Genomic DNA, 15,425 nt, shown 5'->3' on the forward strand with positions numbered 1-15,425 from the left:
TTCCTCTGGAGCAAACTCTTTTGCTTTTGATATGATATTACACTGCAGAAGTTCACCCAGTGGACCTAGGAGACCAGCTACTCGAAATAGCTCTTTCTATGAAAGAGAACACCAAGACTCAGGTTAAATGACTGAATAACTAGAGACTATTTTTTGGCCAAGCCTGGACTGTATAACCTGCCACGAATGCTGTATCTGTGAATGCAAAGCATTTATTTTAGTGGAGAGCAGTGGAGGTAATCATTTTTGCTTTGTGCACTCTTTTATCCTTGGTTTAGAGGCTCAGTTGAGTGCTGTTGATGCCCTGATTGACTCCATGAGCTTGGTAAAGAAAGATGAAAAGGAGGACACCATTGAAGATTTGTTTCCAACCAGCAAAATCCCAAATCCTCAATTTCAGAGATTATTTCAGGTAAGAGAGTAAAGATGAACCACTTTTTTTTTTTTTTCTTAATGAAAGAGACCTGAGTGAAAAGTTAGTGTAATTGGCCAGTCCCAAACAAGCGTCTTTGTCCTCTGAGAGGACAAAGGATTGCTTTATTTAATGGAAGAATAATACCTTTCTCTTCCTACTAAAAAAGATAAAAGTACTCTGAGCTGTTAGAAAGAAAGAAGTAAAGTTAGGATACTTGAAAAATTATTTTTCGGGGCACCTGGGTGGCTCAGTCGGTTAAGCGTCTGCCTTCAGCTCAGGTCATGATCTCAGGGTCCTGGGATCAAGCTCTGCTTCTCCCTCTGACCCTCCCCCTGCTCGAGCTCTCGTGTTCTCTCTCTCTCTCTCAAATAAATTAAAAATCTTTAAAAGGAAAAATTATTTTTCTGGAGGAAAAATAGTTAAAATTATTTTTCTAGAGGAAAAATAAGTGGTTTTTTTTTAAAGGCTAGTTTTTTAATAAAAAGTAGATTCTTCTTTTATGCCTTTTCTAGGATTTTCTCCTCTATTTTATATGAAGGAGACTTTGCTTTGTTTTTAATACCCAAATGGAATTTTTGTGAACTGTATAACAGTATTAGAAAAGAGGTGTTCCAGTACCACATCTGTTAAAATTTCATAACTAAAGGTAGCATGGAGGTCAGATGAAAAGGTTATAGTATGAAATTATTAAAGAGTAACTAAAATACAGAAAACTATAAAATAGGTATTTCTGAATCTTGAGCCAAAGGAATTGGAAGGTGGTGGAGATTGGATTAAGGGAACCGGAAGGCTGATAGGAGAGCTGACTTGTGCTAAAACGGGAGGGATCGGCTGAAGGAATATTTCAGTCCCAGATGGAGTTGGTGGCAGCGGGACACAGCCTTTGTGAACCCCACAGAGCTGACATCACAAGCAACTTTTTCAGTCGTGCTCTTTTCCACAGAGGAGTGGAGGGCCTACTCTTGCAGGGGTGGGGGAGGTGTAGGGGGAGGTGAGGGAGAGACAACTGATTGTCCCTTTTGACTCCTTTCTCAAAGCATCTTTAGCTGTCTCAAGTCCATATCGGGGCCTGTTGTAATTTCAAAGGATCTCTTACTCAGAAGAAACTGCCTGTTGTTTTGATGCTTACATTTCTTTTAAGTAGTGAAAACAAATCTTTTCTTCTAAAGTCAGAATATAAAGCTTAACATGTAAAGGGCTAACTCAGTGACTACTTCAGTATTCCAAGTGTAGTCAAGTGTACACGACTTGTATGAACTTCTTTGGTGTTTTTGACAAGTGGACTTCAAGAGCTGAAGCTCTTCGTCATTTGTAGGGAAGGGAGGAACAGACCAGTTGGTGTGGGAAGCTTGCAAAAATATTTGGTCACTGTGGTGAAAAGCAGAAGCTTGTAATACTTGGCAGATTTGTCGAGGGTGGGTTCCGTCTGCCTCAATACCTGTCTATTGGGTTGGTGAGTAGATAACAAGCCACAAGCATAGGTATTGTTACCTTTCAAAGCTGCAGGCACTGGCAGCTTTGATTTTTCCAGCTTAGCAACCTTGCTTTCTTTTGTGGGGGAGAGTTTTTAATATGGTTTATCTGTACAAGGAAGTATTACTACTATGGCATTTATAAATTGAATTCACTTTTAAAAAACAAAAACAAAAACAAATCTTTATTGAATACTAACATTGTGCCACGAGCTAAAGATCGAATAACTCACTGCTTGAAAGGACCCCTGTCCCCCAGGGGAGTGAGAGGAGAGGAGATGCAAAACCAATAGGTACAACAGTGATGGGTACAAAACACTGTGGGGAAAAGATTTCTCACAGGTGGATGACTGAAGGGAGGCTTCACGGAGGAAGAAAGGGGATGTGTGATGTGACGGGGCCATGGCAGGCAGAAGTAGGAGCATGTGCAGAAGCACGGGAACATGGAGGAGGATGCTGGATTTGGGGACCCCCAGCTAGTTGCACTAGGCTGTGTGGGGAAATGATGGGAAAGGTGGCAGGGAAGGTAAGCAGAAGGAGGATCATGAGGCGCCAGTCCCTTGGAGGTTACCCTGTAGGCAGTGGGAAGTCCCTACAGGGTTTCATCAGTAGGTAGGTGACAGATCTGTAGAAATGGGCTCTGATGGTGGCATGGAGACAGAGGGGAGACCAGTGAGAAAAGCTGCAGTGGCCCCCGTGAAGTCCTGAATTAAAGCAGCGACAGGGAGAGCGGAGAGGGAAAATGTAAAGGCAGAGGAGGCAGGACCTAAGGTACTGGATGTAGTTGAGGAGAAATCGAAATTGGAGAGAACAGGATCCTAGCTTGGATGCATGGAGGGATGGGGTCACTGTCAATGACGATGGGGAATACAGAATGAACAGCCAGAAAAGGCAGTTCGCGTATTTTTGCAGGTGTTAAATGTGAGCTATCTGTTGGCTATCCCAGTACAGACACCCAGTGGGAAGTTGGAGGTAGGGATACAGAGCCCAGGAGAGAATTCAGGACTTGAGAGTCCTCTTCGTTCGGGTAGAGATAGCAGTGAACGAGATCCCCTGGGGATAGTATGTTATGGGAGAAGATAAGAGAACAGAGTCCTGAACACCAATGTATGAGTGAATAATTAGGGATAGACAGAAAGAGAAAATGAAATGTTCCTGTCACCACTACCACTACCACCATCCCTACCCAAAAAAAAGGCAGAGAGGTCAAAAGAACTAGGAGAAGCTGGTGCCTTGGAAAACACAGGGAGTGAAGCCTGTCCAGAAGGAAAGAACCACAAGTCAGACGCTGCTCACTGGTGAGTGAGGGTGGGCATGGCCAGGGCCTTCGGGGTCTGTCCTGAAGTCTTTGCTGACTTTGAGGGCCTCGCAGCAGTGGAGTAGACCAGGGCTGGAGGAGAAAGCTCTACTGACGGAGGGGAAGAGAGAGAGGACAAGGGAAGCTAACGAGGATGTGGGGCCCAAGAACATTTCCTTTGTAAATGAAACATTTCATAGCTGAGAGAAAATGAGCTGGGAGTAGGGGGCAAAAATACGGAGAGGTTAACCATCAATTTGTTGACAACAGGTTAATTTACTTCTAATTTTGGAAAGAAATGCTGAAAGATACATTTTGGGGGAAGTGTACCGTAACACCTGCCTCTTAAATCGTTGATACAGTGTTGGTAAAATCAACATATTGATAACTTATAATCTAACCATGTGGCCTGTGGATTTTTTTTTCTAGTCTTTTTCAAATTGTAAAAATCATATCAAGGAAGAACAGTTGCTTAAAATAAAAATAAGTTTAAGATTGTAATCTCAGCTCCTTTGCTATTAAATAGTGTTACTTTCTCGTAACCTCAATTTTTGAATGAATTGAGATTTTTTGATTGAATGAATTTGATAAGTATCCTGCTTAGTTTTATCTAAAATGCAACCTTTGAAAAAATATGAGTGGTTGATGCTTTAGAACATCTCCTGTAGGGTGATGACACTGTTTGAAAGAATTGCCTAGAATTCATACTGAAGATCTGGAATATTTTGCAGTGGGGGGGGGGTTGGGTAGGATATTTGTCCATTGTTTGTCCTAGTTCTTTTCCCAGAAATGTCATTTGAATATCACAGAATCTTCCAGAGTAGTCTGCTGTGTTGCGTGTGGGATTACTGCTTACATCTTGAGGGCTTTCTAAGCTTTGTAGGTAATTTAATGACCTGAGGGAGAGCACTGTGAATTAAGAATTATGCACAAGAAGGTTGGGGGTAGATTCGTAGGGTTTGGGATCACTTTGGTTTCTCCTTTTGCTTCACATTAAACGAGCTGATGTTGTTGATGCTCAAGGGAACCTCGAGTAATTAGGAAAGAGGAAAACGGGAGTGAGACCCTGAGACAAATGAATATACTATGGAGAAGGAAGAGTGTGGTTTGGTGTACTGAGATGAGGGAGCAGCACATGAAAGTTCTAGAGGACATCAACTCAGGTGATATTTACTATTTAAGCTGAGGTTTTTTGTTTTTTAGAATGGAGACTTCCAGCTTACATTTTCTACAGGGTAGGAAAACAGTCCATGGGGTGGTATAAGTCATATACCTTGTGATATGAAACAGTATTTTGAATTGTAAGAACTTTTCAGCTCCCTGGTTTTTTTTTTCTTTAAAATTATCAAGGTTTAAGTCTTCTAAAGGTGGGAATAGTAGGAGTCTTGTTCTCCAACCGAATTTTGGAATGATTCTCTAGCAAAGGAGAGAAAAGGTCAGTGAATTGATAGTTTCATTTTGCTTACCTCCCTGTCCTCCTCCTATTGTTTACCTTCCTATATTCCTTTGAGAGTTTTTACTTTTCTGGGCAGATGCTGGCATTGCCAAAGCCTGGCTTCGTAGCCGGAAAGCAGTCCTGGTGACTGAATGGAATGGCTTGTCCAGGTTTCCACTCATGGGAGCAGTGCAGACCAGCCCTGGCCTTGATCCTGGCCCGTCCTTGGTGCCGCTTCCTGACGCTTGTATCAACAAATAGAGTCCCGGGAAAGAGTCCCTCATTCCTTCAGCCAGTACCTGTTAGCTGTTCTTATGTGCCACCCACTGTTTTTGGTACCTGACATTTAGCAGTAAACAAGACAAACAAGATCTCTGGTTTTAAGAGGGGAGGTTAAATAATAAACAAGTAAAGTATAAGATAAGATAATTTTAGATATGACAAATGCTTTACAAACTATAAAACAGGGGTGACGGGAAATAGCTGGGCGGCAGGATGGGAGTAGAGTGTCAGGGTAAGCCTCTCTGAGGAGGTGGTATTTGAGCAGAGAATAGAAGGATGGAAAAGGGCCAACTCCGTGAGATCTAGGGGGAGCCCTATGAGCCAGAGAGAGCGATAAAACAGGCCCCAAAGCCTGGGCTGCACTGGTGTGGGAGTGAAGCAGGAAGAGCCTGTCCTAGCTGGGGTGGGAGAGTGAGGGAGGCAGATGAGGGAGGCGCTGTGGTGTGCTTGACTTCTTCGGGTGTGGGAAGGGCTCGGTTTAAGACGGCTTCAGCTACACGGGACAGTGAAAATAGATTCAGGGAGCCCCATTAGAAGGTGATTGTGGTGACTCCCACTCGAGAGGTTGGTCCCCAGACAAGAGTGCTGGGAGAGCACATGGACAGAAGTAGATCGACCAGTGGAGAAGAGCCCAAACTCAGCACTCTGGGGGTTTGGGACAGATCAGTACTCTGTCTCTCCCGCAGACTTCTCCCTGGGACTCACTGAGCTCGGCAGCTCCACCTGAGCCCTGTTTTCACTTGCTACACACTGTTGTCTAAGATTATGCAAGGGAGAAAGCAGTCTGCTGAGGGAAGCCAAAAGGATTAGACGCTTCTGGAATGATGTGTCTTAGGGAGGCTTGCGTATTGTCTGGGTGGTAGAAGCAGCAGCCTCTTTCTGTAAGATGAGCCTCTTCTCTAAGAGGCCTGCAGCTGATGGCGCTGCTGGGCTCAGATCTGGTTTACAGTTGGTTGTAGATGTTGCCGGTGTCCTGCTAACCCAGGTGCTTCCGAGGCCACCTCTTTGTTCCCTGTTACAGGTGGTAGGAATCCTATAGCCCTCGCAAACTAAACACAGAGGATCTCTGATCAGAAAAGTCTAGTGGTGGGTATGATGTCTACATCTGTGTTTTAAAACCCTTCTTCCTTTTCCACAGTGTCTGCTACATAGAGCTTTACATCCCCAGGAGCCTCTGCCCCCTATTCAGCAGCATATTTTGAATATGCTGGACCCCCCGACTGAGGTGACAGCTAAATGTCCGATTGTGCTCTCTAAAATAAAGACCGTTTTCCCTCTGACTGAAGTCATCAAGAAAAAGGATCAAGTGACTGCTCAGAACATTTTCCAAGACAAGTAAGTACTCGATGTAGTTGTACTTGACGTTGGAGTACGTAAGACTGGGCAGTCTTAGAGGAGGTCTGGAATGAAGAGTTGCATATGGGTCTGTGGTTGAAGGAAGAAACCTTTTGATGTTTGACCCTTGCATTGAAAGTAGTTGTTTCTCCTGTCTGTCCATTGTAGATCTATTATCCTTACAAATTCACCTGGAATTTATTTTTCTTTTCTTTTTTTTTTTTCTACCTGGAATTTAGAGCTATCTTTTGGGTTGTTGATGTTTTGATCAGCATCACATTCTTGGTGATTTATGTTTAATGGGAAGGCTAAACAGTTTTTGAACATCTAAGACTAACTTTTCCTGTTTTTAAAGTAGGGTGCTGGGACTGAGAGGACAGGGCTCAAGGTCATAAGTTTTTTCAGTTGGGAGGCTGGCATCAGAGAATAGCAGTGAGATTTTTGGAGGAAAAGTGGGAGGAAGGATGAAAACCTGGCCCTTCTTTAGCTGTGCTCTTACTATATCAGTGATGTACTTGGGTATACCAGGAGTGAGGGATTTGTAGTTTAAGGACTGCAAAATGCTTTCCTGTGATCAAGCTTAAACCAAATCAAGCTTTCAGGTAGCTAAATAAGTTTTTTCCCTCATCAGATGCTGTTCACAGTCTGTGTCAGTTTCCATTCAAAGCAAAACAAAAATCGTAAGAAGTTGTTGATGATCCCGAATCATTTAGGTGTATAACATTGATTTTACCAGGTGTGGGTTCAGTTATTGGTGACTTTTCTCCCCAAATCAAAATGATCTATTCATTTCTTTAGGTTACATTCTAAGAGTCAGTTTTAGACCATAATTTTTTTTTCCTTTTTTTGATTTCCTTCCCACACCTGTATCTTTATGACAGACTAAAGCATATTGTTTGTAAATACCCCTTGGAGGAGTCCAGAATAATTTTCAGAAACCATCACAGGGTTCTGTAAATTATTAATTTATTGAATTATTTTCCACGTTGAATAGAAAGCTTTGCATGTTCTGTGACTTTTTAGAGGTTAATACCCCAAGCTTTGTCAGAATTGGAAGGAAAAAATCATGGGATTGGTATGTTCTATCATGTGCATTCCTAACACATCCTGGAGAGCTGTGCGTTTCTTTTTCCTCTACATAGGCAGACTGTCACTAAAAATCCACTTTCCCTCTGCTATCCTCATCTGCTGTATCCCTCTGGATTAGGATTTTAGAACAGCTCTGTACACTTCCGAGTCCCTTTCTTCCCGAGACAGGTTTGCTGTGGTCTTGCCACCATCATGTGGCTGTTCTCTGTGTATTAAAGCTCCAGTTCATGATCTTGATTACCTTCTGGTGTTGTGGGAAAGAAATGGGCTGTTTTTCCCTCCTCCCGTTGATTAAAATGTAAATTATCTGGTTAAAAAGCACACCATGAAGGCCCCGAAGACTGTTGTTCTGTGATTTGATCCCTGCAGTGATTACACCTTCAGCTCTGTTCCTCCTGCTCCCTCTTCGAGGAAGCCCGAGCGCATCGCGGGCTGCTTGTGCTCTGCTTCCATAGTGGTTTGCGACATTGCCAAGTCATCGGCCTGGGGCCTGGGGATTATCTCGCTCACACACACCTACTCACAGGCCTATTCTCAACCCTTTCTTCTCAGAAATCTTCCAGGCTTTTAAGAACTGCAGAAATGACTCATTTAACAAATATTTATTGAGTAGTTCCTGTATTTAAGAAGAATGACTCAGTCCCTTCTGCAAGGTTCTTAAACCCCTCAATTTTAATGATGAGGCTTCAACCAGCTTTAGAGGTGGTCTCCCTGCTGGGGAAAAATTGCTAACAACTGGCTTTGTTTTTGTGTATATTCAGCACCTGCATATTCACAGTACCTAGTTCCATTGTAGGGGTGAGGGGCTAGGACTGGGGATGGGCACATGTCTGTGCAGGTGTCAGGCCAAGACGAGAGTCCTGAGCTGGGAATCACCAGTTTTTATTCCAGCTTCGCCATTCTCAATCTGATTTTGGTTAATTTACCTTTACAAGAGTTTCTCCATCTAACAACAGCCTCATCTCAAGATATTTTAACAACGAAATCACAGATACTGAAGCAGTTTGAACTATTTGAAAGGAAGGCAGGAGTCAGAACCCAAAGCAATAATAGTATCATTATCCAATAAAACATTGAATATTTGAGAAGATTAGTATTCATGCTGGACCTGTTGAATCCTGAGTGTTAGGAGTGATTTCTTCATTTCAGAAAGGTAGGAGCACCATCTGACAATGTAGTCCAAAAATGTTCTATTACCCCTACCATATAAAAGTATTGCTTCCCTCAGTGTTGCTGCACACCCTTGAAACGATAATGTCGTCTCTTGGACAGGGAACTTCAACACGAGAATTAGGACATTGGAGGTCTAATCTTGTTTGGGCAGCTAACTCATATGTGATCTTGATTTCTTTTTGTCTCTGTGCAGATATAGTCTAACCTTTCCTCCTCTTTTCAAGTCCCCTAAGATCCTCCCCACTTACCTTCAGCGACCAACCTCACCTGGTTACTGGTATAGACCTCAGACTCCAGAGTCCGACAATGTGAGCTGGTCCCCTTGCTCTGCAGTGTGACCTTAGGCACAAGCTGCTTATCCACCTTAAGCCTCAGTTTCCTCCTGGGTAAATAGGGATACTAGGAATAGCTCTCATGGAGTTGTCATGAGGGTTAATTGAGTAATATATACTAATGACTGTTGCATGTCTAGAACCCAGTACAGTGCCTAACACATAGTAAGCATACAGTGTTGGTGAGGAAATGACTTACCAAATCTTTGTCGTGTCCCTGGCATATTCGAGATGACTTCAGTGGTGATAGCGGTGTCATAGGGATGATAGAGGCCCGTAGGTGGGAATGCGTCAGTACTGTGGCCCATTTCCTCTAAAAATATACCTGTGCTGCGTCTGCCTTCACTTACTTCTTTCCTTTTTTCTTTTTTTTTTAGATTTTATTTATTAATTTGAGAGAGCGAGTGTGCGTACAAGTGGGGGGAAGGGGCAGAGGGAGAGGGAGAAGCAGACTACCCTACCGAGCAGGGAGCCCAGTATGGGGCTCGATCCCGGGACCCTGGGATCATGACCTGAGCCGAAGGCAGACGCTTAACTGACTGAGCCACCCAGGAGCCCCAACTTCCTTCTTTCGGGTCTCAGTGGAAAGGGGGTACCTCGTCCTGTCCAAAGTCCGTCCTTTCACCTGTGTCCTGGGATGCCATCTTCTGTCTCATCTGATACCTCTGTCCACTAATAATTTCTTCCCTCTTTCTGTATTTTCATCTTCTCCCTCCTGACCAGCTCCTTTGCCTCCACGTTAGATTGTATTTCTTTCCTCCAAATCAAAATACAATCATGCCCTCAGCTTTCTCCCTTGGATTGCTGCCTGTTATCATCTTCTTTCCTTCCATGAGGTAGGCTTATTGGAAGAAAAGTCCACACTGCTGCTTTTCCCAGCCCCTACCACTTCCCTGCAACCCATCTTCCATAAGACACTAACTGGGAAATTTCCTTCAGCCTGGCGGTCCTTTCCTTTCCTGACCTCCTTGTAGCACTTGACATTGTCAATTATTTTCCCCCTTGGGACTCCTATATCTTCCTTAACTTTAGCTTCTCCAGATTTTTCTTTCTAAACCTTTGCAGTTTCCTCTCAGATGCCTCTGACAATGTAGTCCAAAAATGTACTGTTACCCCACAAACCCCCCGACCCCCCGTCTTAAGTGTTGATGTTCTGTCCTGTAGGACTCCTTCTCAGAAAGAGCTGACATGTATTGGACACAGGTGTGTGCGCTGTAAACATGCCTTACCTATGTGGACCGTCTTGGCCGTTCTGGGGAATAGATTCTTCTGTTAACTCCCTCTTAAAGCTGAGGACACTGAGGCTTCGAGAAGCTAAGAAACTTGCCCAAGATCACAGGGGGTTAAGTGTTGGAGAAAGGGTTTACACCCAGTCTGACTCCAGAGCTTGCCTTCCCAACCATTATGCCATATTGCCTCAGCAATGCATGTCTCAAGACCTTTTATTATTTCACGTACAGGTCTTCAGAAACTACTGAATATCTGTCTATTCTAATATGCTTCCATCCTATGCTCTGGACATCTGAAGTATCTATAGATCCCTCAAGTTCAGTATGTCCAGAAATGACTTCATCATCTTCTGTCTCCTGCCATGCTCCCTTCAAACCCTCTTCATGCTGTTATTCTGTGTTTTAGTGAATGACACCTAATTTCCAGGGAGCCGATACCTTTCCTTTACTTTCTATGTCTGATTGGTTTACCAAGTTGTGTTAGCTTTACCTCAAACCTCCTCCTTTGCTTCAGGTTAGTATAGTGGCTAATAGCACTGATTTTGCAGCCAAGTAGAGTTGGATCCAAATCGAAGCATTTCCCTTCAGTGGTAGTTAAAATTGGCAAGTTGCTCTGCGCTATTTGTGGTAACAAATATGTACCTTTCAGAGGCCCTACGGGAGAGTGGCTTAGAGTACAGAATTCATTGTGGACCCCCTTACTAACTGTGTGCTTTAGACAAGGTCAGGCCCTTTTGAACCTTGGTTTGTTCATTTGTAAAAGGTCAATAATGATAGCTAACTCTGAAGGTGGTTGTGAAGTTTAACTGACTTTTTTTTTATTAACATATAATGTATTATTTGTTTCAAGGATACAGGTCTGTGATTCTTCAGTCTTACACAATTCACAGCGCTCACCATAGCACATACCCTCCCCAATGTCCATCACCCAGCTAACTGAGGTATTTTAAATATGCTTGGTGTAGTGACTAGCCTGTGGTTAATGTTTAAAAAAAAGTTAGCTCTTATTAGCATCTCCCACTGCCATTGCTCTTCTATAGTCCTCAGTTTGGCCTGCTTTACTGAGATAACCCCTTAAATGATTTCCCTTTCAGGTCTTACCTGTTTCCAGTCTACCGTGCATTTGCTACCTGAGTGATTTTTTTTTTTTTTTTAAACAAACCTGATCACATCAACGCAGTGATTCTTAATCTTTGTGTGTGCATATGATGGACCCTTTCAATAATCTGATAAAAACTGTGAACCCTCTGCTGGAGTGGAGGGGGGTGGGAGGGAGGGCGCTGCTGGGTGATGGACATTGGGGAGGGTATGTGTTGTGGTGAGCGCTATGTATTATGTAAAACTGATGAATCACAGACCTGTACCCCTGAAACAAATAATACATTATATGTTAATAAAAAACAAAACAAAACAACAACTGTGAACCCTCTCCCCAGGAAAATGACCTACCATACTAAATTTTGCATATAATTTCAGGTGGTTCACAAATTCCTTGTTACTATCCTTGGACACCTGATTAAAAACCTTTGCTTTAGTGGCTTTCCATTAACATTGGCTTAAGATCAAACCTAGAGAAAAAAGAGAAAACCTAGATAAGCAGAAAGAAAAGAAGTACCTATTCATAATCCAGCTCCCTAGAGATCCACTTTCTTTCCTCACACTTTCTGTGTCCATGATTTAGATACAGTAGTCCCACCGCTCCTTATCCATGGGGAATGTGTTTCAAGACCCCCCGCGGATGCCTAAAACCATGGATAGTACTGAACCCTATCCATGCTATGTGTTTTTCCTATATATACATTACATACCTATGATAAAGTTTAAGTTATAACTTAGGCACGGTAAGAGATTAACAACAATAATAGAACAGTTATAATAATATACTGTGATAAAAGTTCTGTGAATGTGGTCCTTCTCTCAAAATGTCTTGTACTCTACTCACCCTTCTTGTGATGATGTGAGATGATAAAATGCCTACGTGATGAGATGAGGTGAAGGGAATGACGTAGGCATCGTGATGTAATGTGAGGCTACTGTTGACCTTCTGACCCTAAGTCATAAAGAGAATCATCTGCTTTCAGACTGCAGTTGACCGCGGGTAACAGAAAACTGTAAAGCAAAAACCATGGACGGGGGGGGGCTACTATATTTTCCATCCCCCTTTCTCACTACTTCCCAGCCTGCCTCTCATGCCCCAGCCCAGTACAGCTACTGCCTATCCTCTTACAGGGACATGCTGTTTACCACAGTAGTTTGTTAATCGCTTGTTTATATATTTATCTCTTTTGTTTGGTGAATTTCCTGAAAGTGTTAGTTGTGTATTACTTTTTGTACATTTAGAATCTAGAGCCTAGTGTAGTGGCCAGCATATAGTAAGTTATTAGGTAAAAGTTTGGCCAAATAGATGAATTACAAAATATATACATATTTATAAAAGACAATAAGAAAATGAGAAAGAACAGTAAATTATTCTGACATCCAAATGCAGCAGCTGTTGACATTTGTATGTCTGCTAGGGTCTTGCATGGATAATTTCTATCTTCCAGAGCTCAGCTTCTTCAGGTAATTTTGGGATGAGAGTCATTGCCCTTTCCCACTAGAGAGAGACATTATTAGTTTAATATATGTAAAATTCCTAATAATGCTATTAAATGGTTCAGTCTTGAGAACATTAACCATACTCAAATTTTCACTACTTTCTGCTTATTACCTTTACCTGTCCAGTCCTGGAGGATTGATATATATGTCTCTTTGTCCTTCCTTCACTAGAACCATATTTTGGAGGGTGTAAGAAATTCTTCATGCGATTCAACCTTGTGTTCTCACAGAACTAAGCATAGTGCTTTATATGTTTAATGCTTCTTAACAGCACTATATGAGGTGATTTGCATTTTTGGAAGACTGTAGATGAGTAGTGATATGCTCATGGTGCTTTTCATCATAGTATTTTTCTGAGGAGCAAACTGAAGACCAGCGAGGGGAGTCATTTACTAGACTTTAAACTCTACATATACAAAAATTAAGATACCAGTCAATACCTTTAAGAAGACGTAAGGGTCCCGGGTTAGTCAGTGGAAAAAGTGAGACTTGAATCTAGGAGTACTACGTTGTCTTTCTCTTGGGAAGAACTGACAAAGGTTCACTGAGATGGCTGTGACTCTTTTAAAAGGACTCCAATTCTGATGGAATTTCATGCTCCCTTGGGCTTGTGCATTTTTCCTCTGTTTCTGCCATCAAGGCTTTGTGTGGTTATTTCTTATTCTGCTTGAAGAGCTCTGGATGACTCACCCCTTTTCATGTTTCCTGGTCTCTATCCTTCTGTCTTCTACTTCTCTTTCCTTCTCAAAGGGAAAAAGGCAAGTGTTGAATGGAAAGATGTCAAGTAATAAAAGTTTTAATTCATGTTTATGAGTCTGTAATAATTACTTCAGCCCTTTTATCTCATGGTAAGAGATTGTTTATTGAAATACCATTGAATAAGCCAGCTTATGCCTCATTTTTCTTTGTTTTTAGGATAACCTCTTCTTCAAGGCTCATTCTCTGAAGGTTGGGCTTTTGAACAAAAACACATCACGTTTAGTTTTGGTCTTGGTTACTAACGTCCCTTCTCATTCAGCCATTTCTTGACCGCTGCTTTGGCCCAGATTATTTGTCTGGGAGAAAAATTCTATCTCTATATTCAGCAGCTTAAGGGAGGTTATGGGCAGAGTCTTTGGATCTGTTTTTCTTCTCCTTTGCAATTAATTTTTGTCCTCCTCTTGACTTTAAGGCAGGCTGTTGAAGCCAGCATGTTACTTGAGATAAGATGTTTGATACAGTTCCTTGGAATCATCTTTCCCTTACTACACAGATGCTGTTGGACTGTTAGCATATTGCCCAAAATAGAATTAGGTTTATAAAAGAACAAATTAAAGGGCTTTTTTTGAAAGTGGTTTTTTATAGTTTAAGGACTATTAAGAACAAGGTCTTGCATATTTATTAAGGATTGTCTAGTAAGTTTTGATAGCTGTGAGCAGAAGCTTATAAAGCTCTCACATATATGATGGAGAAGATGGGGTATTAGACCCAAAGGTCATCCATGTCCATGGAAAGCTAATAGCTATCAATTCTGAGACAGAAACTAGCAGATGGTATCTGAGGGGTAAATGGGTCTCTTCCTGAAATGCCGGGTTTTCTTTACCGTTGCTTGCAGTTTCATCTTTGGAGGGGGCTCTGTGCTGCGGCTGCTGCTGCTGACTTCTCTGGCGCTGTGAGGCAGAGCCAGGGTGGCTCCCGTCAGGCCTTCGGGAATTCTGGGGCTGCGGGCGGGGGGGGCAGGGGCAGGCTTTTCATCAGCAAGCACTAAGTGCGGCTGTTTATTTTTGACACTTGAAAAATAAACGTATACTTCATGGGTCAACCAAGTCTGGTTTTTGTATTGTATATTCTGTTTTAAGAGAAAAAATCCATTTATTTCTTTTCCAGCCATGAAGAGGGTCCCACCTCTAAAAAACTGAAGACTGAGGAAGGGGAGGCCTGCTTTAGCATGTCCAGCCTGGCTGAAGGAAGTGTCACCAGTGTAAGCAGTACTTTCCCGGGGTGCTTCCCACCTTCCTGGAAGGTTGGGACTTGGGGTGGGGGGCAGTGCGGGAATGCATCAATTTTTGTTAGTCCTTTAATGATTCACTTTCTCTGGTGCTTCTAATATATGAACCATGTACATCCTTCCCACACTTCTTCCTTTATTGTCAGGGAATTACCTACAGAAATCTCTCCTTGACACATGTGCGTAGAGCATGGTATAATATGCAGTGCATGGAATAGCTCAGGTAGCACTTTTGTTAGAGATTTTTTGGTTGGCTTTACTTTGCAGCTTTCTGTTTAGTTAAAACGATGGGATAAGTGGAGGTTGATGATAGGAGTCTTAGTCTCTGAATTTGTAAAATTTAAGAGCATGACTTCTCTATTTCTTTTCTAATATATAACTTCGGAACAGGCTTCACAAGTTTAACATTTTCCCAAACCAAGTACCCTTTAACACTTGAGATCTTCTTTATTTAATGAGAAGGTTTTGGAACTTGAATATATTATCTTCTGTTAAGTGGCATTATTTTGAATCAGTGAATTTTAAAAATTGTCCCTTACTAGCCAAATGCACTAGGAAGGATAGTTAGCATTAGGGCATGCCTTTTTTCCAACCTTAAAAAGGAATGCTCTCAGGAAAACTGAACATCTGAAAATGATTTGGATTTTTATTTCAGTTTTTTATAATAAAGGAAAAAAGATCATGACCTTATTTGTTCTGAGAGCTTTTCTGACTGCTATCCCAGAGCAAACTGGAAACTTCAGTACATTTTGTACCAAAGTTTACCAGCTGTAATAGAAGC

General features: G+C 42.1%; 1 protein-coding gene across 4 annotated transcripts in view; it reads left to right on the forward strand.

The window, feature by feature from the left end:
- XRCC5 (X-ray repair cross complementing 5) overlaps positions 1 to 15,425 on the forward strand; it is a 91,011-nt gene that overhangs the window by 34,952 nt on the left and 40,634 nt on the right. For all 4 annotated transcript variants that reach the window (XR_004915133.2, XM_078071292.1, XM_036085310.2 and 1 more), the window contains exons 13-15: positions 279 to 412; positions 6,040 to 6,236; positions 14,524 to 14,617. Coding sequence is in view for 3 of the 4 variants with exons in the window: in XM_078071292.1 (XP_077927418.1) it covers positions 279 to 412; positions 6,040 to 6,236; positions 14,524 to 14,617 (425 nt within the window). In the remaining variant the exon portion in view is untranslated. The remainder of the gene's footprint in view (positions 1 to 278; positions 413 to 6,039; positions 6,237 to 14,523; positions 14,618 to 15,425) is intronic.

Source organism: Halichoerus grypus, chromosome 4, assembly GCF_964656455.1.
Source record: "Halichoerus grypus chromosome 4, mHalGry1.hap1.1, whole genome shotgun sequence".
Lineage (NCBI taxonomy): Eukaryota > Metazoa > Chordata > Mammalia > Carnivora > Phocidae > Halichoerus > Halichoerus grypus.